A 22,771-nucleotide genomic window follows, 5' to 3' on the forward strand; every position below is an offset into this window, starting at 1 on the left:
GTGTAACCTTACCTGCTGCCATGTCTTTAAAGGTCTTTGTGGAGGCCTAGCCAGTGCAGCAATATATCTTTTTTTTTGGCTGCACGCCTTGCATTGGAAGCATGGAGTCTTAACCACTGGACCGCCAGGGAAGTCCCTGCAGCAGTGTATCTCAACACATCTTCCCTGGCCTCCCGTTTTTTCCCCTCACTCTCACCAGCCTGGGCTTACACCTCTTAAATAAATCATTAGAACCATTAACTTTACTCTGCTTCCTAGCCAACAGTTTTCTAGAAAGATCTGCTGTTAGTACTGGGGGTCTTTGGGTATTTTCTTTCTCCCCTGGGCCTCAGCAGCACATTTCATACAACGAAAGGGCTGACTTTTACGTGCCAGAGGGCTTTATCATTTGACATGTAATTCATGTGACCCAGTCTCTCTCTCCTGTGTCCACCCATGTGTCTGGGGAATCTAAATCTACAAAGAAGCAACAAATACAATTGTTAAGAAGGCTCTGGAGGTAGACTGAATTTGAGTTCTAGCTCCTTGGTCCTCATTCTTCCTGGCTGTGTGACCCTGAGCAAGTGACTTGGCCTCTCTGAACCTCAAGCTCCTCCTATGTAAAACGTGGTAACAGTATCTATTTCTGTATAATCATGAGGATTAGATGACTTAATTCAAATAAAGCAGGTAGAACAGTGCTCTTAAAAAGCATTCAATAAATGTTATGTTTAATAATATACCTGCCCCACCTTTGACAGGGAAGGGGTACAGGAGTCTAGGGAAATTACCAGGTCCCTCCCACTGACCCACTGAAGTTTAGAAACTTTAGGCAACACCACTCCTTCCAAAGTACTTTTATTAAAAAAAAAAATCATTACAAACAATCAAAAAACAAAAACAGAAACAAAAAACCACCACAAAACCCGCCTTTCTTTTAAATAACGTGGCATGGAGCAGTTTGGTTTCCACCCTATTGCACATGGTCCGGCCTGGTCATGAATCAGGAGGCTGCTTGGATTGCGGTCCTGTGAAGGAGGTGGGGTTCAGCCTGTGGGGAGGAGGCCAGCCCCTCCCACTACCTGGAAGTGCAAGAGGCAGAGGCTGGGTTTCCATAGCAATCAGGCGCACATCCCTGTCATCCTCTGACAGGCCCAAACTATCTTCCCTGAGGCCCCAGTGGACACAAGGGGAGTAGGAACTGGAGGGAAAGGCAGAAGAAATGTGGAAGTGGGAAACCAGACTCCCAGAAACAGAGTCACATTAAGGCATTTGGAACAGATAAATTAATTCAGGAAGACCCACCTTCACAGAAGGTTGCGATAACCAGACACACACATACATGCGAGACAATTTGGAACCCTGAAATGGGAGGAAGGAGGCCACAGCCACTGCTTAGAGCCCCCATCAAAACACACACACACACACACATACACACACAGAGTTGCATCCAGGGATTCAGCCCACCAAGGCTGCGATGAGGAAGGGCCCCCCACATCAAAGTTTTAGGATCCCAGAATGATTTCCATGATGTGATCTAGTTCATTCCACTCCCAGGACCCTGGGGCACAGAAGAGGTTGTGAGGAGGCTCTGGTGGGGCCAGTGAAGGCTCCTTCTCCACTGCAGATGTGTCAATGTCCAGGAAGAAGTCATCCAGGCCAGAGTCCCCCAGGTACCGGGAGCTCAGAGCTTCTAAGAAGACTGGATCGGGCTGGGGCAGCACTTCATTCTGAGGGCCTGGGAGAGCCACTGGATTCTGAGGGGGCTCGGTCTCATCCATGGAGGTCTCCAGCTCCCTGAGAATAGAGCCGATGGTGGCCGACAGGGAGAAGTCCTCCTCGCCCAGGAAGAGGGGCTCTGGGGGCAGGGCAGGTGCAGGAGTCAGGCAAAGCGCAGCTTGGAGCTGCTGGAGGGTATTGTGGATGAGGACATGCCTGCGAAGGCTGGGTGCTCGGGGCCCCAGGCTTCGCTGGACTTTGTCTAGGGAGATACGGAGCAGGGCTTGCTGGTAGCTCCGCAGGCCTGCCGGACCCCAGTCCCACTTCTCATCCTCCTCTTCCTCCTCCAGATCTGAGTGTTTCCTCTTCAAGCCTCCTACCATGATGCCCTGTAGAGAGAAGAGGGGCAAGTTAGACACACCAGGGCTAGTTCAAACCCTGAATCTCCTGTATGGTTGCTGTTGATTTGTAATGATCCAAACTTCAGTTCTGCATCTATAAAATGGAGATAGCATGAATACCACAAGGCTAAGGAGGAGAGTAAATGTATAAGATTAAGAAAACAAGATCTGGAACTTCCCTCGTGGCACAGTGGTTAAGAATCCACCTGCCAACGCAGGGGACATGGGTTCGAGCCCTGGTCCAGGAAGATCCCACATGCCGTGGAGCAACTAAGCCTGTGCGCCACAACTACTGAGCCTGCGTGCCACAACTAATGAAGCCCATGGGCCCGGAGCCTGTGCTCCGCAACAAGAGAAGCCACAGCAATGAGAAACATGTACCACAACAAAGAGTAGCCCCCGCTTGTCACAACCAGAGAAAGCCTGCGCACAGCAACGAAGACTCAATGCAGCCAAAAATAAATTAATTAATTTAAAAAAAGAAAAGAAAAGAAAACAAGATCCGGGGGGCTTCCCTGGTGGTCCAGTAGTTAAGACTTCGCCTTCCAATGCAGGGGGTGCAGGTTCGGTCCCTGGTTGGGGAGTTAAGACCCACATGCCTCGCGGCCAAAAAAAAGAAAGAAAAAAAAAAAGAAAACCATAAAACAGAAGCAATATTGTAACAAATTCAGTAAGGACTTTAAAAATGATCCACATCAAAAAAAAAAAAGAAAAAAAGAAAAGAAAAGAAAAGAAAACAAGATCTGGACTTAAACAGCTGGGTTTGAATCCCACTTACTTGCCCATGTGGGCTCAAGTAGTGAATTTACCTCCTTGAGACTCAACTTCCTCATCTGCAAGATGAGGATACTAACTCAAGTCCCCCTAAATCTTAAAGCTGTTCTTTCCACAATACCCTTCTTCAAATGTGACATACACAAGACAGGGGTTGAGTACAGAGACCCGGCCTCAAAGCAGAAAATCCTGGGTTTGAATTCTGCCTTTCACGCTGCTCAGCTGTGTGATCTCGGGAAGTAATGTGACATTACACACTTAATGAACAAGAGTTAGTTGCCATTTATTCATTCGATATTTTGAGTGCCTACTATATTCCAGCCACCTGGAGCCCTGTAAGGGCACCTATCTATGGACACTCGTCTTTCACAGGGAAGATGTTTCTCTGTCCATGCCCTCTCGCTAACTGACTTGGGAGCGCGCCCAATGACAGTGAAGGAGCCTCCCTCAGGCCCTCGCGGGTGCCTTCATATTACCCCAGGGCTCGCCCCGCAGGAAAACTTGCTAGAACTCGACTCAAGCCAAGCCCCGCCCCTACCGGCCCATCCAACCAGACGTGGGCCCTCTACAGGCCCCGCCCCTTTAAGGAATCTCCTTTCAGCATTCAGACACGCCCCAATTTGGCCCAGAGGCTTCTGGGAAATGTGGACCAATAGCCTCCAGGTACACGCACTGACGTTGAGCACGCACTACAATTCCCGGAAGGCTCCGCACGCCGCAGGGACTAACCTTCCCCGCCCTCCCCCTGGGCATGCGCAGAGGGGCCCGCAGTACGTGGGGGAAGGGAACCCGGACGTCCAGCGGCCGGGCGCCTGCCGAGCCCCGCCCTCCACCGCCTCCAGGGCGGAGGGTCTGAGCTCCAAGCCCGGAACACCCCTCCCCCACTCCAGACTCGGGCTGTGAAACTGCTTTTCTTCTGACCGCAGAAGGTCCTGGATTTTCCCCTCAAACTGCCCTCGGGTCCAGAGACCCAGACCCCAACACAATGCTCAAAGATTTACAAATGCTCTACGACGCACTCCGTTCGGGACACTAGGTATCTCAATTTTGAGACCTTCTCCCGTCAACTTCCCCTGTTCTCCCGTCTTTCAAACGCTTCTCGACTTCACCTCCAGTCTCCCCCTCTGGCTCCAATACCTGACAGGGAACTCTCCCCAGCACCCCCTCTCCGACACGGCGTCTTGGAGACCAAGTGTCCTTGCCCCTAGTTCTCGCGCTTCTCCAAATGGCCTGGGATCCCAGCCCAACCCCTCACACCTTTTCCTGAACACTAGAACCCCGAATTCAACCTGTTCCGGAGGCCCGAATTGTCCTAATCTTCAGATTTCCTACCCCAAAAGTTCCTTCTCTAGTTTTCTTGCTTCTCCAAACACCCCATGTCCCAGCTTCAAACTCCCTTCACTTGAAGATCCTGCCCCCAAAACTTCGCCTTCCGTCCAGGATCTCGAAACTCCGGTCCCTAACCCTCCCCTTAATCTGCGTCTCCTACTCCCACCAGTACCCAGCCTCCGCAACTCTCGGAGGCGCGCCTCCACCTCCCCCAACCCAAGGCAGATCCCAAGCCAGGCAGCCACACCTCACCTCAACTACCAGGTTCGCAATGACCACCTCCGGGAACGCCCGCGGCTTTGCGACCCTCCAGTGCTGGGTAGGGCCCTCGCTCACCTCTCCGGGGACTCTCAGTCTGGCCTCAGGGCCACCCAGCTCAGCCCGGGAGCCGAGCCGCGAGCCACGATTGGCTGGAGTGCTGCCCGCCGCGGGGCGCGGATTAGTTGGGCGGGGCCACCAGGCCGTCGCCAGGAGACGCCCCACCGGTCCTCCCCTCCCTTGCTCCGCGGACCATTTAAAGGATTGCAACTCGCTGGGAGGGGGGGGGGCCACGTCTCTAGAGTGGAGGGGATATCAACGCTGTTTCTTTCAACTCAGTTACTATCCTTGCTCCGAGATCGTCATTATTGCTCTCTACGATCTCTTTATACCAGCTTGGACCGCGTCGCGGAGCAAGAGTGCCTCGCACTCCCCACTCCAACCCGTTTTCCGGACGGGCGGGTCTGAGCCTCTCGCTGAGGCCGCGCCCCCTGGGTTCCGAGGGCGGACCCTGCGGGGCGGAGGAGGATGACGCATTGAAGACCAGCCAATAGTTTGGCGTGGCCTATGTTGCCTGGGCGATCGCAACCCCGCCCCTTCACCGCCCCTGTCCTTCTGCTCCCCCCCCACTTTACCCCGCGGCCTTCTTCTTATAAGGACTTTTCCGCAGCGTGTCCTCTGGTGGTGTCTCATACATCCTCCTGACGCCCCATCCTTCCTCTCTCAGGGTGGCAACCCCCGCTGCTGGAAACTGGTTCACGGCTCCCCACTGTCCTGGGGATAAAGTCCAAACTCATATTTTTGCCTCAAAGCCCTTCAGGTCTGGCCTGATACACACTCCTCCTTGATCCCAGCAATCCTGCCACACGGATTGACTTTCAGGTTTTCTAAAACGGCTTCAAGTGCCCTCCACCACCATGAACTCAGAGATTCTGTTTTCCTTCCTGCCTTATCCCCAGTGTTTACAACAATCTCAGGTACATAACAAGTTCTCAAAAATGAGAAAAATAAAAGGCCTCTGGATCTTTAAATTTGCTCCCCCATCCTGAAAATACACCCTCAATTCCCAGAACCCAGAATTCTCATCAGAACTCATCTCAAAGGATTTCTCCTCTCAGAAGCCCTCCCTGAGCCTCCAGGATGAGTTGGGACCCATTCTGGACTCCCATGGTGTCCTGTGCTTCCTCTGTCTTGGCCTTGACTCCTCTGCCCCTGCCTCCCCCATCTTGGCCCTGGGCTGTCTCTGTCTGGACTGTGGGCCTCCTGAGGACATGTACCAAGGTTATCTCAGTCACCCACTGCTTGGTCCACAGCATCACCTAGCACAGGGCTGGACACAAAGCAGGCACTCAGTGAAAGTTTGTTAAATGCCCAATGTGACAGAAAGAAATAAAGAGGGAAGAAATAAAACAGTGCTAGTGCCCTGAAAGCCTGAACCAGCATTGCCTCACCTCCACAACAAATTGTCACCAAGGGGCAGAGGAGACAGTTTTCTCCAGGCCGCCCCTGGGAAGGAAGGTTTAAGGCTCCTCAGACCAGTTCTCATCGGTTGGAATGTGTTAACCAAGTCATCCAGCTGTTTGCAGAAGCAGTACATGATTGGAATGGATTTGGGGGGGGCGGGGGGGTATGGAGAGGAGAGAGCACTGGCTTGCTCAGGCCTGGGAAGGGTGTTTCTAGGGAACAAAGGTAAATTCCAAAGAGGGACATGATGAGGAAGGGGCGATTCTTCCCCTTCCCCCTCTCAGACTTGCTCCTCCAGGGTTTCCTTCTCAGGGTGGCCCCTGTAAAACCCCATCTCCAGGATGTAGCCCTAGGCTTCCTTCTGGATGCCTCCCTCCCTGCCCCTCCCCAACGAACTGTCCACTCAGGCTCCCTCCCGCCCACTCTCCCTTCTCTGCCTCTGGGCACCCCCTGGGTCCCCAGCCTCCACTCTTTCATCCTCTGACCCACCTTCACACTGTAGCCAAGGGAAGCTTTAAAAAACACAAACCTGACGGTCCCCTCCCCACCTCTCCCCTGCTCCACTCCTTGCATAACACCTTAGACTAAAGCTTAAACTTTCTACAATGACCCTGGACAGTTTAGTGTCCTTCGAACAGCCTCTTGGGGCTGATTGCTTCTCTTCTCCGAGCAAAGTGTTATTAACTGTAGGGGACAGATTTTAGTTCTTCAAAGGGGCTATGTGCTCTCCAGCCTCCTGGCCTTCGCTCATGTGGTATCTTCTGCCCAGAATGCTATCATTCCTTAGAACCTTCTCCTGGCTCATTCTCACCAAACGAGGTTTCAGGTGGGATATCCCCTCTTCCACAGAACCCTGTTCACTCCTCAAGCTGGGTCCCTCAGCCCTCTGTACTTCCTCTATCAGAGTCCTGGCCACTCTGTGTTGTCACTGACAGGGGCAGGGCTGTCTTCCCCACTGGACTGTGAGATCTGTGAAGGCAGGGTCACCACTGGGTCCTCACAGCCACCACTGGGTCCCCAGCACAGGACCAAGCGAGGAAATGAATGAATGAATACCCAGAAAATCTCACACAGAGCCAGACAGAGACACTGAGACACCCAGATAGAGCCAGAGAGAGGAGAAGTCACAGAGGTGGGTACTCTAAAATAACTTGAAGCTCTTGGCTCAAGATTTATTGCTCCCTTCCTTTGCTCTCTATTTCCTGGGATGCTGTCCTCCTGGACGGGGCCAGAGTCCTACTCGTACTGATGGGAGGGGTAGGTGCTGTGCCCATTGTACTCATCAGTGGTGAGGCAGCGCAGCATGAAGTGGCCCAGGTCGTGTTTGGAGATGACCCTCGAGGGCCCTCGTCCATCCAGGGTCACTGAGTAGGCCCCAGTCAGCGGTTGGTCTCCTGCAAGGTAAAGACAAAGGGACTGGGTAAATCAGATGTCCTTTCCCCTCCTGCAACCAACATGTGATCACTTCAATGATCATCCCAGGGTGTCTACAGTGTGCCCAGCCCAGATGGTATAAGATGGTATAACAGCCAACAATGTATGAAACTCTTCCCACATGCAGGGCACTAACCTGTACTCTTTACTTCATTCTCTCTCTAAGTGAGTTTTTTTTTTTTTTTTTTTTGGCGCGGCATGCAGAACTTCCCTGACCAGGGGTCAAACCCTTGCCCCCTGCAGTGGAAGCACGGAGTCTTAACCACTGTACCACCAGGGAAGTCCCATTCGCCAAATTCTTATTGATGACTTATTATACGTCAGGTGCTGGGCACACTGAAAGGGACAAAACAGATATGAATCCCTGCCCTCAGCATTCAGACAGTCACTAGGAAAAGGCAACTAATAAGATAAGAAAGTAAAATAGACAATATGTTAGATGGTGAGAAATAAAGCAGAGAATGGGCTAGGAACTATTGTTAATTCTATTTTACAAGTGGGAAAATTGAGTCTTGGAGAGAGGAAGTTATGTCCCATGGTTGCAGAGGGTGACTTCACAGTGGCAAAGGCTACATTTGCTCTGTGCCCCCCTCGCCCTCCCCCACCATGACCTGGCTGTTACCAGGGCATCTAGCGCCTGTATTCTGACAGTGACCAACTTAACTTAGGGATCAAATGCAGCATACCAGCGCAGAGACAACCTGGGATCATGTGCAATAAGAAATACACATCCTCACCCATGTGGCAATCCTGCTAAAAAATTTTAATCTGAGTCTGTAAGAAAATAACTACAGGACTTCCCTGGTGGCGCAGTGGTTAGGAGTCCACCTGCCAATGCAGGGGACACGGGTTCGAGCCCTGGTCCGGGAAGATCCCACATGCCGTGGAGCAACTAAGCCCATGCGCCACAACCACTGAGCTCGCGTGCCACAACTACTGAAGCACATGCGCCTAGAGCCCGTGTTCCACAACAGGAGAAGCCACCGCAATGAGAGGCCTGCACACCGCAATGAAGAGCAGCCCCCGTTCACCACAACTAGAGAAAGCCCACGTGCAGCAATGAAGACACAACGCAGCCAAAAATAAATAAATTTAAAAAAAAAAAAAAAAAAAAAAAAAAAAAAAAAAAAAGAAAATAACTACAGAAGTCCAGAACGTGGGATATTTTAAAAGACACCTGGGATAACAAAGTCCTACTGTATAGCACAGGGAACTACAGTCAATGTCCTGGGATAAACCATAATGGAAAAGAATATTAGAAAGACTGTATATATATGTTAAAAAAAAAAAAAAACACCAGGCCTGTTATGTTTCATGTTATGAAAAACATTAAAAAAAAAAAAGGATATGGAGGATTGTTCCAGGTTAAATATGACATAGTGACTAAACACAACACACGATCCTGGATTGGATCCTGATTTTGAGGGGAGGGGGAGGTTGGAAGATATTTTTTGGCAGTTGGGGAAATCTGAATATGGGCTGGATACTAAATGATGTGGTAGAGTTAATATCAATTCCCTTGGTGCGATAACAGTACTGTGGTTCGTATCCAAATATTTCTTCTTGGAAGATGCCTATCAAGAGGTTCTAGGAGTAGAGTGTGCCGCTGTCTGCAACCTACTTTCAATGGTTGAGCCAAAAAAAAAAAGAAAGAAAGAAAGAAAAAGAAAAATATAAAAATACACACTTATTTAAAAAAGATATATACATTACATATGTGTTCACATATATACACATACACATTAGATGCATGCATAGATAGATAGATAGATAGATAGACAGACAGAGAAAGCAAAAAGGCCAAAATGTTAACAAGTGAACCTAGATGAAGGGTTTATGGGTATTCACAAACCTTTAATTTCTTTAACTTTTCTGGAGGTTTCAAAGTTTTCATACACGTACAAAAAAAGGACTGGGACTTCCCTTGTGGTCCAGTGGTAAAGAATCCGCCTTCCAATGCAGGGGATTCGAGTTCCATCCCTGGTCGGGGAACTAAGATCCCACATGCCACAGTGCAACTAAGCCCGCACGCCACAACTACTGAGTTCTCGCGCCTCAACGAGAGACCCCGCGTGCTGCAAACTACAGAGCCCATGTGCCCTGGAGCCTGCGCGCCACAACTAGAGAAGACAAAAACCCCGCAGGCCACAACTAGAGAGCAGCCCGAGCAGACTGCGTGCCAGAACGAAAAAGACCCCGCGTGCCTCAACAAAGATCCTGTGTGCCGCAACTAAGACCCGACGAAGCCAAAAAAAAAAAAAAAAAAAAAAAAGGAAAATAAATGAATAAAATAAATATTCAAAAAAAGAAGAACTAAAAAAAAACCTTTGTGTTAAATAATTTTTAGGCATGATCTCTCTGGATATTCACTTCAAACCTGGGAGGTCAAGAAGTAATATCCTGAACCCCGTTTACAGATGAGGAAACTGAGGTTCAGAGGCCATGGGCCTTAAGTCCACAAAGTGCTGGGGCTGGGACTTTGCCCGGCTTCTCCGCCATGCCGCTTCACTACTGATTCAGAGCTTAGGATTCTCGTCTCAACAAGAATCCTGAATTGAACCTCAACATTGAGCTTACTTGAACCTCTGTAAGGTGTGCAGGGCTCGTCTTTCTCCAAGCAGAAGGCAGAGGGCACAGCAGAAGTGCTCATCCAGCAGGCAGGCAAATGTGAAGGAGATACAAGTGCCTGGCTCGGGCATCCGCACTGCGGTTCCCTCATCCCAGAATGTCCTCCCTTCCCCCAGACACTCACCTGATTCCCCCTGAGGGGAATTGTGGCCAGGCACACACTTCCTATGCAAGAGACATCATTTAGAATGATGAATTTAGAAATTCAGATTTCCCCAACTGCCAAAAAATATCTTCCAACCTCCCCCTCCCCTCAAAATCAGGATCCAGTTCAGTCGCCATGTCACCTTTAACCTGGAACAATCATTTTTTTTTTTTAATGTTTTTCATAGCATGAAACATAACAGGCCTGGTGTCTTTTTTTTTAACACACACATATATGTATATATATATATATATATGTACACACATTCTTTTCTAATGTTCTTTTCCATTATGGTTTAGCCCAGGACATTGAATGTAGTCCCCTGACTGGGGGAATCAGGTGAGTATCTGGGGGAAGGGCCATCTCCTTAGCGAGCCTCTGCTTACAGCTGAGGCTTACTCTCTTCACCGAGTTCTTTTTGGCTGCGTTGGGTCTTAGTTGCTGTGCACGGGCTTTCTCTAGTTGTGGCGAGTGGGCTTCTCATTGCGGTGTTGCGGAGCACGGGCGTTAGGTGTGCGGGCTTCAGTAGTTGTGGCGCGCAGGCTCAGTAGTTGTGGTGCAGGGGCTTAGTTGTACCGCGGCTGGTCTGCGGCATGTGGGATCTTCCCAGACCAGGGATCGAACCCGTGTCCCCTGCATTGGCAGGCGGATTCTTAACCACTGCGCTACCAGGGAAGTTCCTTCACTGAACTTTATGGTTTCTTCATTCAGTGTAGCACGACCCAACAGTAATATAGATCATCTACTTCGTTTGTCTTCCCCGCTAGAAATGTAAGCTTCATGAGAGCAGAGACGACATCACTGGTACTTGTAATCATGGCCAGGCACACACTTCCCATGCAAGAGACATTTGTAAATGCATCTCTCTCGGTCTGACTCTCTCTCAATGTGTATTCCAGACCTGGGAGGGGAAAAGAGGGTGTGGTTCCCTCCACAGCACCACCTGGAGGTGAGGCATCTTCCCTGGTATTAGCTCATGGGACAACTATTTACTGAGCACCTACTACATGCCAAGCCCTGTTCTAGGCACTAGGAACACAGCTGTAATCAAAACAAGACAAAATCTGTGCTTCAAACAAAACTTCAGACTTCTAAATTCTAGTGTGGGAGACACGCGCTAAGTAAGATAAAGAAAGCAACGAGGGACTTCCCTGGTGGTCCAGTGGTTAGGACTCCATGTTTCCACAGCAGGGGGCATGGGTTCAATCCCTGATCAGGGAACTAAGATCCTGCATACTGCATGGTGTGGCCAAATAAATGAATAAATAAATGGGTTTAAAAAAAGAAAGAGACGATGTGAAGCATAAGTCCCTGTCCCTTGAATGTGGGGCAGCCCCAGTATAACTTGCTTCTTTTTTAAAAAAATATTTATTTATTTATTTATTTATTTTATTTGGCTGCGCCAGGTCTTAGTTGCAGGATGTGGGATCTTTTTAGTTGCGGCATGCATGTGGGATCTAGTTCCCTGACCAGGGATCGAACCTGGGCCCCCTGCATTGGGAGCATGGAGTCTTAACCACTGGACCACCAGGGAAGTCCCATAACTTGCTTCTAATAAAGAGAATACAGTGGAAGCAGCCCTGAGAGATCTGACGCTAGGAAAGGCAGCATGCAGGTGTTCCAGGGACAGACAGTCTGCACCTACCACGAGCCTTGTCGTGGCTTCCTTCCACGCAATTCTATTGCCAGCTACTGAGCAAAGGCATGCGAGACCCCAGCAAGAAGTGCCTCCAGAGCCTAGTCAGCTCCCAGTACTGAGAGAGTCATCATAAATGAGGGGTTTTGTTTTACGTTTTAAAATTTTGGATAGTTTGTACAACAGAGATAATTGAAAAGTATGTTAGAAAGGAGATACAAATCAAGCAGGAAAGAGCATAGAAAGTGTGGGAGGAAGGTTTGCAATTTTCAACTGGCCTGGGAAGGCCCAGTGAATGTCAACAGAGGACAGGAGGGGGCAGGCTGGTGGTAACCCTGCAGCTGGGTTCCCACCCACTCACCTATGTGTGGTGGCATCACAGCCACGTACTTCAGGCCCGACTGCTGCAGTATCTTGTGCATCCGGATATGGTCATCAGTCACATCCTGCAGTCTTGGGGGCACCTTGGACGGGTCCCACAGGAGGAAGGCTGGGGGCACACAGGGCAGGATCAGCCAAGGCTTGAGGACAGCCTGGCCAGGCTCATAGCCCGCAGGTCTCCTGCCAGGACCCACCCCTACGGGGGCTCACTACTGCCCTCTAGTTTCTCCAGGCTTCTCACCCTGCCTGCTCCCGTTACCTCCTGCCTAGACCATGGCAGCAGCCTCCTCCCTGGTCTCCCTGCCCCTGCCCCCCCACATTCTGTTCCCCCAGCACAGCCAGAGGGGTCAGACTCATCTGTGACCCTATCTCACTCAGGGTAAAAGCAAAGGCCGCATCGGGTCCACGAGGCCCCACGTGACCTCACCACCCAACACTCTCCCCTTCACTCACTGCTGCAGCCACACTCCCTCCCACCTCACAGCCTTTGTAAATGCTGATCCCTCTGCCTGGAGTCCCCTTATCCTCCCACTGCGCCCTCATGTCACTTCCCTTCCCTGGGAGACAATGTGTGATGGGACAAAGGTGAGGAGTGTGGACCACGGAGACAGTCCGGTTCCGCACCCCAGCTCTGCCGGCCACAGGCTGTGTGATCTCGGGTAAGGTGATGGGCCTCTCTGTGCCTCCACCCCCTTAGCTAGGAAGCAATAAGAACAGCTACTATTCACTGAGCACCTACTATGTTCCACTGTGAATATAAGTACTACTCAAAGGAGTTTGGAGAGGATTAAGTGGCATTCATCTGTAAGGCACTCACATGGTGCCGAGCACACAATAAGAGATCAATAAATGCTGTTAGCATTAACTGCTCCTGTCACACACCCTGCAGCCTTCCTTTCAGATTATTCCGGGCAACCATTGTTTAATACCATCTCCTCATAAACTGGGAGCTCTGTGAGGGTAAAGACCTGGCCTATGTATACACAGCTCTGTCATTTCCTCTATGACGCTCTCTCCCTGACCCTTTTTCAGGATGCGTCAGGCACCCCTCTGGGCCCCCAGAGTCCTCTAGGCTTCCCCTATCCCGGCCCTGATCCCTCTGCCTATGCTCCCCACCGAATCCTGGCCTTGACCTCTCTGCCTGTGCTTCCCCCAACGCTGGCCCTGACTGGTCGCTGTCTGATGATGGCTCTGTTGCCACTTCCCTCCTCCTTATGAGAACCATGAGCGCAGGGCCCAGGGCTGTATTGTGTCTCTGGCCCCATCCAGCAAGGTTCAGGCACTCAGGTGGTGCTCAATAAATACACAGTAACTTGGAGTGGCTCTAAGACCGCCTTGTAGGAGCCCCTGGGCTGCCCGTCCAGTACTTATCCCCCACTCTTCAGCCCCACCCCTATGACCCCGCCACCCACCCGAGGTGCAGGCCACGACCTTGTCCACGCCGTGGGCCTTCATGGCCGCCACAATGTTCTGGGCACCCTCGGACATCACTGTGGTAGGACCTTAGAGGAGACAGAGAGTGGCTGTCACTGGTGGGCGGCGGCGGCGGCGGCGGCGGTGGCAGGGGCGGGGCTGGGGGCGGGGGTGGCGCTGGGGGCCGAGGTGCAGGGGTGGGCCGTGGGCAGAGGGGGGGCCCAGTACTGAGGTCATTGCCGGTGCCCAGCAGCACGATGACGGCGTCCTGCCCCGCCACAGTCTTGTCCACATCGGCCGCCTGCCGAACGTCACCCACTATCACGTGGGCCGGCTGGGGCCCCTCTGAGGGCAGCCTGGAGGTGTCCCGTACCAGCACTGTCACCTCATAGCCTGCAAAGAGGGGCAGAGAGTCAGGTCAGTCGGCTTGTAGGCTGGCACTCCCAGCCTCCAGGGGCTGGGTCCTGGAGGGTGCCACGAACCCCCAAATCCATCCCGCAGGCCCCCTGTTCTGAGACAATGGTCTTCAAACATTTTCGCTGGCATACCCACAGTTGATATCCAGCTGGTTGTTAAAATAAGGTGATACCTTGATGTCGGTTCATAAATAACCTGCTCTGATGCCTCCAAGGGTCTCTTCTTCCCTTCAGTCCCCACTCCTGCAACTTCTCCACCCTCCAGCAACTAAAGGGTTAATGCCTGGCATCACACTGCCCCCCATCCATGGTCCTGGAGCAAGCTGAGGTACAGAGAAGGACATGAGCTGCCCAAAGGTTGTCCATCATTGGGTTTGGTTCCCCAGGTCTTACTTCTGAAGGGCTGGGTCCTGACTTAGTGGTTACTAAACAGTTACTAAACAGTTAGAATTTTGGATAATTTTGGATAACTCTGTAACTCTGTGTCCCCTTTCTGACACATACCCTCCCTTTTAAAGATTACAAACAACATAGTTCTTCCTTTGTTTTAAATAATGGCAAAATATATCAATGTTTATGTGTATTGCAAAAAAAAATAAAATTAGTAGTTGTAGTCTCTGTTATGGACTGAATGCTTGTGTCATATGCTGAATTCATATGCTGAAGCCCTAACCCCCAATGTGATGGTATTTGGAGATGGACCCTTTGGGAGGTAATTAGATTAGATGAGGTCATGAGGGTAGGGTCCCCATAATGGAATTAGTGTCCTTATAAGAAGAGGAAGACCAAGGCTCGCTCTCTCTCTACCATGTTAGAACACAGCAAGAAGGCGGCCAGCTGCAAGCCAGGAAGAGGGCCCTCATCAGAAACCAAACCTGTTAGTACCTTGATCTTGAACTCTCCGCTCTCTAGAACTGTGAGAAATGTCTGTTGTTTAAGCAACCCGGTCTATGGCATTTTGTTACAGTGGCCTGAGCTGATGAAGACAGCCTCTAAATAGCATTCTCATGAAAAATGAGCCAGAGCTCGTTGAAGAAATGGCCGCTTGCTGGGCCATGCCAGGGAGAGGACAAGATGAGCCTGGAACATCTTATCTTGTACCTCCAGCTGGTAAAGTGGTGTTCAAAAAATGATGGGGTGATATCAAGAGGACACAGAAGCCACTTGAAGGGGTTCCCACAAGGCAAATGGGGGGCAATATGATTTGTCCAGAAGAATACTGATGGCAAAGAAATGAAGTACATCAAATATACAAAAATCTGTGAGCTCATAATGATACTAAGAAACTTCATTGGTCATCATTGGAACCTATCAAAGGATTAATCCATTATTCTGAAAGTGATAAAGGAAAAGGGAAAACAACAAAATTGTTCCATTTCTCTCTCTCTCTCTCTCCCTTTTTTTTCAGCTGTGCCACACAGCTTGTGGGATCTTAGCTCCCCAACCAGGGACTGAACCCGGGCCCTTGGCAATGAAAGCACGGAGTCCTAACCACTGGACCGCCAGGGAACGCCCCTGTTACATTTCTCTTGATAGCTGTCATCATATATGTAAAAAACAAATGATTAGAAATTTGTACACTCTGGGGCAGTGATAATAATAATAATGATACATAATACTTAGAGAGCACTCACTATATGCTAGGTGCCAAATTCCTTACATTTATTTGCTTATTTAATCCTCAAAGCAATCCTGGGTTTGAATTCTGTCTGGCCCTACCACTACCTAGTTGTGACACTGGGCAACTCACTTAACCTGCCTGGGCCTTAGGGCCTTCATTTTTAAAATGACACTAATAATAGTCTCTACCTTATAGGGTTATTGTGGGTTTAAATAACATTTCTTTTTTTTTTTGGCCGCGCCATGCAGCTTGCAGGAACTTAGTTCCCTGACCAGGGATTGAACCCAGGACCACAGCAGTGAAAACGCCGAGTCCTAACCACTAGACCACCAACGAACTGCCTAAATAATATTTCTAAAAGTTTAATGTAGTTGGTTGATTTTTGACAAGGGTGCCAAGATGATTCAATGGGGCAAGTACAGTCTTTTCAACAAATGATGCGGGGACAACTTGATATCCATATGTAAAAGAATGAAGTTGGATCCCTATTACCTCACACCATATACAAAAATTAACTCAAAATGATCAAAGACCTAAATGTAAGTGCTAAAACTATAAAAATCTTAGAAGAGGGCTTCCCTGGTGGTACAGTGGTTAAGAATCTGCCTGCCAATGCAGGGGACATGGGTTCGAGCCCTGGTCCGGGAAGATCCCACATGCCGAGGAGCAACTAAGCCCGTGTGCCACAACTACTGAGCCTGTGCTCTAGAGCCCGTGAGCCACAACTACTGAAGCCCGCGCGCCTAGAGCCCATGCTCCGCAACGAGAGAAACCACCGCAATGAGAAGCCTGCACACCTCAACGAAGAGTAGCCCCTGCTCGCTGCAACTAGAGAATGCCCGCACACGGCAACGAAGACCCAACACAGCCCAAAATAAATAGAATAAAATAAATTAATAAAAAAAAATCTTAGAAGAAAACATAGGCATAAATCTTTGCGTCTTTGGATTAGGCAATGGTTTCCTAGCTATGACACCAAAAGCGCACGCAACAGAAGAAAAAACAGATACACTGGACATCATCAAAATTACAAAATTTTGGGGCTTCCCTGGTGGCGCAGTGGTTGGGGGTCGGCCTGCCGATGCAGGGGGCGCGGGTTCGTGCCCCGGTCCGGGAGGATCCCACGTGCCACGGAGCGGCTGGGCCCGTGAGCCATGGCCGCTGGACCTGCGCGTCTGGAGCCTGTGCTCCGTGACAGGGGAGGTCGCAGCGGTGAGAGGCCCGTGTACCGCAAAAAAAAAAAAAAAAAAAAAAAATTTTGTGCTTCCAAGGACACTATCAAGAAAGTGAAAAGAAAAGACAACCCACAAAATGGGAGAAAAATTTTGCAAATCATGTATCTGATAAGAGACTTGTATTTAGAATATATAAAGAACACCTACAACTTGATAATAAAAGATGAATATTAAAAGCTGGGCAAGGACTTCCCTGGTGGTCCAGTGGGTAAGACTCCACACTCCCAATGCAGGGGGCCCGGGTTCAATCCCTGATCTGAGAACTAGATCCCGCAAGCCGCAACTAAGAGTTCGCATGTTGCAACTAAGAAGTCCGCATGCTCCAACTAAAAGATCCCACGTGCCGCAACTAAAAAAAATAAATAAATAAACAAAGATCCTGCATGCCTCAACGAAGATCCTGCATGCTGCACCTAAGACCCAGGACAGCCTAAATAAATAAATTAATTAATTAAAAAAAAAAAAAAGCTGGGCAAAAGATCTGAATAGACATTTCTCCAAAGAGGTTATACAAATGGCCAATAAACACATGAAAAGATACTCAATATCATTAGCCATCAGGGAAATGCAAATCAAAACCACAGCAAGATCCCATTTCATACCCACTAGGATGGTCATAATCAAAAAGACATAATAAATGTTGATGTGCATGTGGTGAAACAGGAACCCTCACACACTGCTGATGGGAACGTTGAATGATACACCTGCTTTGGAAGATAATCTGGCAGTTCCTCAGAAGGTTAAACATATTGTTACCATGTGACCCAGCAATTCCACTCCTAAGTATATGCCAAAGAGAAATGAAAACAGCTGTTCACACAAAACTCATACGTGAATGTTCATAGAGGCACTACTCATCATAGCCAAAAAGTGGAAACAACCCAAATCTCCATCAACTGAATGGATAAGTAAAATGTGGTATATCTAAACAATGTAATGGTATTCAACAATGAAAAGAAATGATACACATGCTACGATATGGATGAACTTTGAAAAAACAATTTTTTTGCTAAGTGAAGGAAGCCAGTCATAAAGAGCCACATAGTGTATGATTCCATTTATACGAAAGGTTCAGAACAGGAAAATCCATATAAACAAAAAGCACGTGAGTGGTTGCCTAGGGCTGGGGAAGGGGTTGAGCAGGAAAACGGGGAGTGACTTCTAAGGGTTCCTTTTGGTGGTGATGAAAATGTTTCCAACTGATTGTGGTGAGGTTTGCACGAGTCTGTGAATATGCTAAAAACCACTGAACTGTATACTTTAAATGGGTGAATTGTATGGTATGTGAATGATATCTTTAAAAAGCTGCTATTTAAAAAATGCAAAACGAAAACAAATGAAAAGATTAGAAGAGTGTCTGGCACAGGAAAGAGCATTATATGGGTGTTGGTTGTTATACCTTTTCACCATCTCACAATTTTTTTTCCCGTCCTGGTCTAGTATTCCCTGGGCTCCTGGCCTCTCTCAACCCCTCCAACCCATATTTCACATGGTAGCCAGGTAGAGCTTTCCACTGTTATATCAAAGTGCCCTTGGCTCAGATCCGTCCCCTGACCCCCCCAGTGCCCTGAGATAGTCATGTTCCTTATGACAGACTTCAAGGCCCCCCAGGATATGGCCTCTCCTCTCTCACCTATGCTGGAGCCATGGCCCTTTTCACACACTGAACTTCTTTCAGTTCCTCAAATGCATCACGCTGTTTCCTGCCTCCTGGCCTTTGCACGTGCCCCTCTGCCTGGAGCACCCTTACCCTCTTTCCCCAGAACCCCCAGCCAATTGTGCTTCCTCTGTCATGGCCCTACTTATGCTGACCTGGAGTCAAGCAAGGGCCCCGTGGGTCCAGGGACTGTGACATATTCGCCACCATCTCCCTGACTTTTATATCAACACAGAAGGACCTGGGTTCGAACTCTGGCTCTACCTCTTTTTTTTTTTTTTTTGGTCCAGCCGGGCATGTGGGATCTTAGTTCCCTGACCAGGGATCGAACCTGTGCCCCCTGCAGTGGAAGTGTGGAGTCTTAACCACTGGACTGCAAGGGAAGTCCCAGCTCCACTTACTGGCTGAGGAACCTCAGGAAACACCTTCCCTGACTGGCCCTCAGTCTCCTCTCTAAAGTGAAAATCACAATCCCTAGCATCCCCATCCTGTGTGACCACCTTTCATAAGGGAATGACACCTGTGTTGCCCTCACACACATCAGGGAGCAATGAAAGCTTTCATGATGCCACCGCAGGCACTGGTTAATTACCACTGTATTCGTTAAAACGGACCCTAGTAAATCGTGGGTATTTTGGAGGAGAAACTTTCTCATGGACAGTGAGAGCTCAGTGACGCAGGCCCAGCACAAGAGTGCCTGTTAATGGTACATTATTGATGATTAGTGACATTTATTGAGGGCCTCCTAGGGAATTCCCTGGCAGTCCAGTGGTTAGGATTCCACAGTCTCACTGCTGACGGCCCAGGTTCAATCTTCAATCCCTGGTCGGGGAACTAAGATCTCACAGGCTGTGTGGCACAGCCAAAAAAAAAAAAAAAAGAGAGAGAGAGAGAGAGAGAGAGAGAGAGAGAGAGAGAGAGAGAGCCTCCTATGTGCCAAGTGCTGTGCTAAGTCCTTTCTGCTGATGAATGACGTTTTTTTCCAAAAATTTTTAACACAACCCACATTTAAATTTTAATAGCAACATGTGGCTAGTGGCTACCATACCAAACTATAGTGTTAGAATTCACAGATTTTGCCCTTTACAAAGAACGAGAGCACTTGTAGGTTATTTCTAAACATTTTTTTCTTTCTTTCTTTTTTTTGTTTAAAAAATCCCTTACTTTATTTATCTTTTTCTGTTAATTTTTAATTTTGAAATAAATTCAGACCTATAGGAAGGCTGCAAGGCCTAGATTCGCATATTTGCTTTATCTTTCTCTCTGTGTATATATAAAATATACACATAACATGTATAATTATATGTGTATAAAGTTTTTTCCTAACGATGTGAGAGTCACTTGTAGAGATCATGCCCCTTTTAAGCTTTTTTGATCTCAACCCTCCATACAAAATAGATTTCACTTCCAAACCCAGTATACACAAACCCATACATATATAATTGAAACGAAAGTTTCATAAAACCAATATTTAACATGTGATACATTCTGACACTGTTGTGACCAATTAAATATATTTCAGAACTCATTATGACCCACAGTTTGAAAAGCCCCAGATTGCAACAACTCCACAAAGTAGGTTGTATTATATGCCCATTTTGAGGATGGGGAAACTAAGGCAATTTTAGGTAATTGGGCCAGGATCACACAGCTATAATCTGAGTTCTCTCAGCCAAGGAGTGCCTCTTGAGCACCAACTATATGCTGGACACGGTTCTAAGCATTTTCCATATATTGTAATATCTCATTTAATCATCACAAGAACCCCAGGTCGTGTTCTCCTAGTTTCATCCTCACTTTACAGATATCTAGGTACACAGATGACAAGGCACTTGACCACACAGTTGTTAAGTGGCAGAGCTGGGGTTTGGAATGCAGACACACAGGCACCAGAGTCTATGCCTGTCAGGACTCAGCCTTACAGAATCACTGAGGTAAATAAAAGCCGAGCTCATTCAAGCCCTTCCTTTTTCTGATGGGGACAGTGAGGCTCAGGTTCACTGTGGCTCTGAAGAGAGCTGTCAGAGCCACAGTGAAAAGCCGGGGACTCCCGTAGGCCTCAACGCTCCACACCCCCAGGTGCAGTGCCAGCTGTGCCCAGCAGGGTGGATGAGCAGAATTTCATAGAATCCAGGACTGAGAGAAAGGTAGTAACATGAGAATCCAGCCCCTCAGGGTGACTCAGCAACTCTCCACTTCTCCCTCTTACTTCCCCGCCAGGAAATGTTTACCAGAGAATTCATTTCTCCTGTCCCTACAAGCCAAGATCCTCACTAGGTCTTCCCAGGGAGGGGGAGAGCAGTGGGCCGAATGGGGAACTTTCAGGCAGAGTCCCTTGAAGGGAGAGCTGGGCTAGGAGACAGCTGAGAGTGGGAGCCTGGCGGCCTCCACCCTTTTGGGGCAACCAGATAGTCAATATCTTCAGAGTCACCAAGGCCAGCAAGGGTGGGGTGCTATATCTGGAAGTGTCAGGCTCCGAGGGGGGTTGGTGAAGTCTGGACGGTGGGGGCAGGGTACTGCTGCATGATACTGATGCCCTTTCCTGCCTCCTTTCCTGGGGCAACTGCAAATTTTCAGTGCTCATTGACTTTCCCGGGACCCGTGTGCCCAAGTCTTCACCCTTGTCTCCGTGATCTTCTTTCCATTAGGTGCCCACAGCAACCCACCCCTCAGCTTTTTCAACTTTAAGCCCTGGTGCCCAAACCAAGAGCCGGTGGACTTTTGGCAATTAAGAGCAAGCACTGGTGGGACTTCTCTGGTGGCGCAGTGGTTAAGAATCTGCCTGCCAATGCAGGGGACACGGGTTCGAGCCCTGGTCCGGGAGGATCCCACATGTGGCGGAGCAACTAAGCCCTTGCGCCACAACTACTGAGCCTGCACTCTAGAACCCACGAGCCACAACTACTGAGCCCACGTGCTGCAACTGCTGAAGCCCGCACGCCTAGAGCCCGTGCTCCACGACAAGAGAAGCCACCGCAATGAGAAGCCCACGCACCATGACGAAGAGTAGCTTCGCTCTCTGAAACTAGAGAAAGCCCACGCGCAGCAACGAAGACCCAATGCAGCCAAAAATAAATAAATAAATAAAATGTCGGGGGGGAAAGACGACCCATTGGTGGTCTCAATAAAAAACAAGCAAAGAGCAAGCACTGGGTACAAATTCCAGCACTGCCACTTTCCAGCTATGTGACACTGGGCAGATCACTCAGTGGGCCTCAGTTTTCTCACCTGTCAAATGGCGTGATACTAGCTCCTACCCGACATGAGTGCTGTGCGGATTTAACACGTGCTAAGAGAGGACAGTGCTGGGAGGCCAGCCCAATGCCTGGCTTAGTTAAGCCCTTGCTGGGTGTGCAACCACCAGCACCACGATAACAACCACATTTCATCAGAGCATTGGATTTAATTTAAACCTGTCACTACAGTCCCCCAGCTTCCTAGGGCCAATACCTGTTCCTTGGGCTCACGTAAAATTGGACCTCACAGCGTGCCCCGTTTCTGCCCCCGTGGCCACCTGTTTTGCCCCACTAGGTCCTCACACACCAAGGCACTGAGGGCCCCAACCAGCCTCGGCCCGACCCCAGGATGCCACTTCCTAAAGTTCTGTCTGTGCACCCCGTGACACCCCCTGCCCGCCCCAGCTCATGCCTGCTTGCACCGCCTGCGCCAGGGTGGTGAGCCCGGTCCTGCCGGTGGCGCCGAAGATGGCAATCTTCTTGACGGCCATGCTGCGGGGTCGTGGGGGTGCGAGGCCGCGGAGTCGCAGGACACGCGGGAACCGACTGGCGGCTAGGCCGCCCTCTCCGTCCTTCCCTAGCGGGAGAGACGGGGCGGGGCCGCTCAGAGGGCCACGCCTCAGCCAGCCTCCTGCCCCCGACTCCGGCCGAGGGGCGGGGCCATAAGGCCTCTCCTCTGGTTAAGAACGGGGTGGGCGGGGCGGGAGTCGGCTCGCCTCCGCCTGCGGCCCAGCACCGCCTTCCAGCCCGCCCCTTAGACTGGGAGGCGTGGCCGTATCTGGCGGTCTACGAAGGTGAACCCAGTGCCCCGCCTCCGAGCTCTAAACTCCCAGAGCGGGGCGGGGCGAGCGCGGGCCACACCCACATCTCCTCGCTCAGACCCCCTCTCTCAGGGCCACTAGGCTGATCTGGGACTCACACTACGCCCCAAAGCTCCTCTAGGCTACAAGGGGAAAAAGTGAGGGAGGCCAGTGTGGGTGCGTGGGTGTGACACTGTGTAACTGCGTGTCTATGTGCCCGTGTGGCCCTGTGTGACTGTGAATAA

General features: G+C 49.8%; 2 protein-coding genes across 3 annotated transcripts; both read right to left on the minus strand.

The window, feature by feature from the left end:
* Window positions 1-821: 821 nt before the first annotated feature.
* SERTAD3 (SERTA domain containing 3) lies at window positions 822-4,587 on the minus strand. Its single transcript, XM_082606542.1, has 2 exons — window positions 4,455-4,587; window positions 822-2,087 (listed from the first exon to the last, which is right to left on the minus strand). The coding sequence occupies exon 2, from the start codon at window positions 2,079-2,081 to the stop codon at window positions 1,485-1,487; it is 597 nt and encodes a 198-aa protein (XP_082462668.1). The 5' UTR covers window positions 2,082-2,087; window positions 4,455-4,587; the 3' UTR covers window positions 822-1,484.
* Window positions 4,588-7,071: 2,484 nt separating this feature from the next.
* BLVRB (biliverdin reductase B) lies at window positions 7,072-22,346 on the minus strand. 2 transcript variants are annotated; one of them, XM_082606401.1, is made up of 5 exons: window positions 22,139-22,345; window positions 13,790-13,954; window positions 13,561-13,650; window positions 12,129-12,257; window positions 7,072-7,318 (listed from the first exon to the last, which is right to left on the minus strand). In XM_082606401.1, the coding sequence occupies exons 1-5, from the start codon at window positions 22,215-22,217 to the stop codon at window positions 7,161-7,163; spliced, it is 621 nt and encodes a 206-aa protein (XP_082462527.1). In that variant the 5' UTR covers window positions 22,218-22,345; the 3' UTR covers window positions 7,072-7,160. The 2 variants fall into 2 exon arrangements, with proteins under 2 accessions (XP_082462527.1, XP_082462528.1); XM_082606402.1 differs by lacking the exon at window positions 13,790-13,954 and having other exon boundaries at window positions 22,139-22,346.
* Window positions 22,347-22,771: the final 425 nt, after the last annotated feature.

The sequence above is a fragment of the Mesoplodon mirus genome (genome assembly GCF_964341445.2).
Source record: "Mesoplodon mirus genome assembly, chromosome: 19".
NCBI classification, from domain to species: Eukaryota; Metazoa; Chordata; class Mammalia; order Artiodactyla; family Ziphiidae; genus Mesoplodon; species Mesoplodon mirus.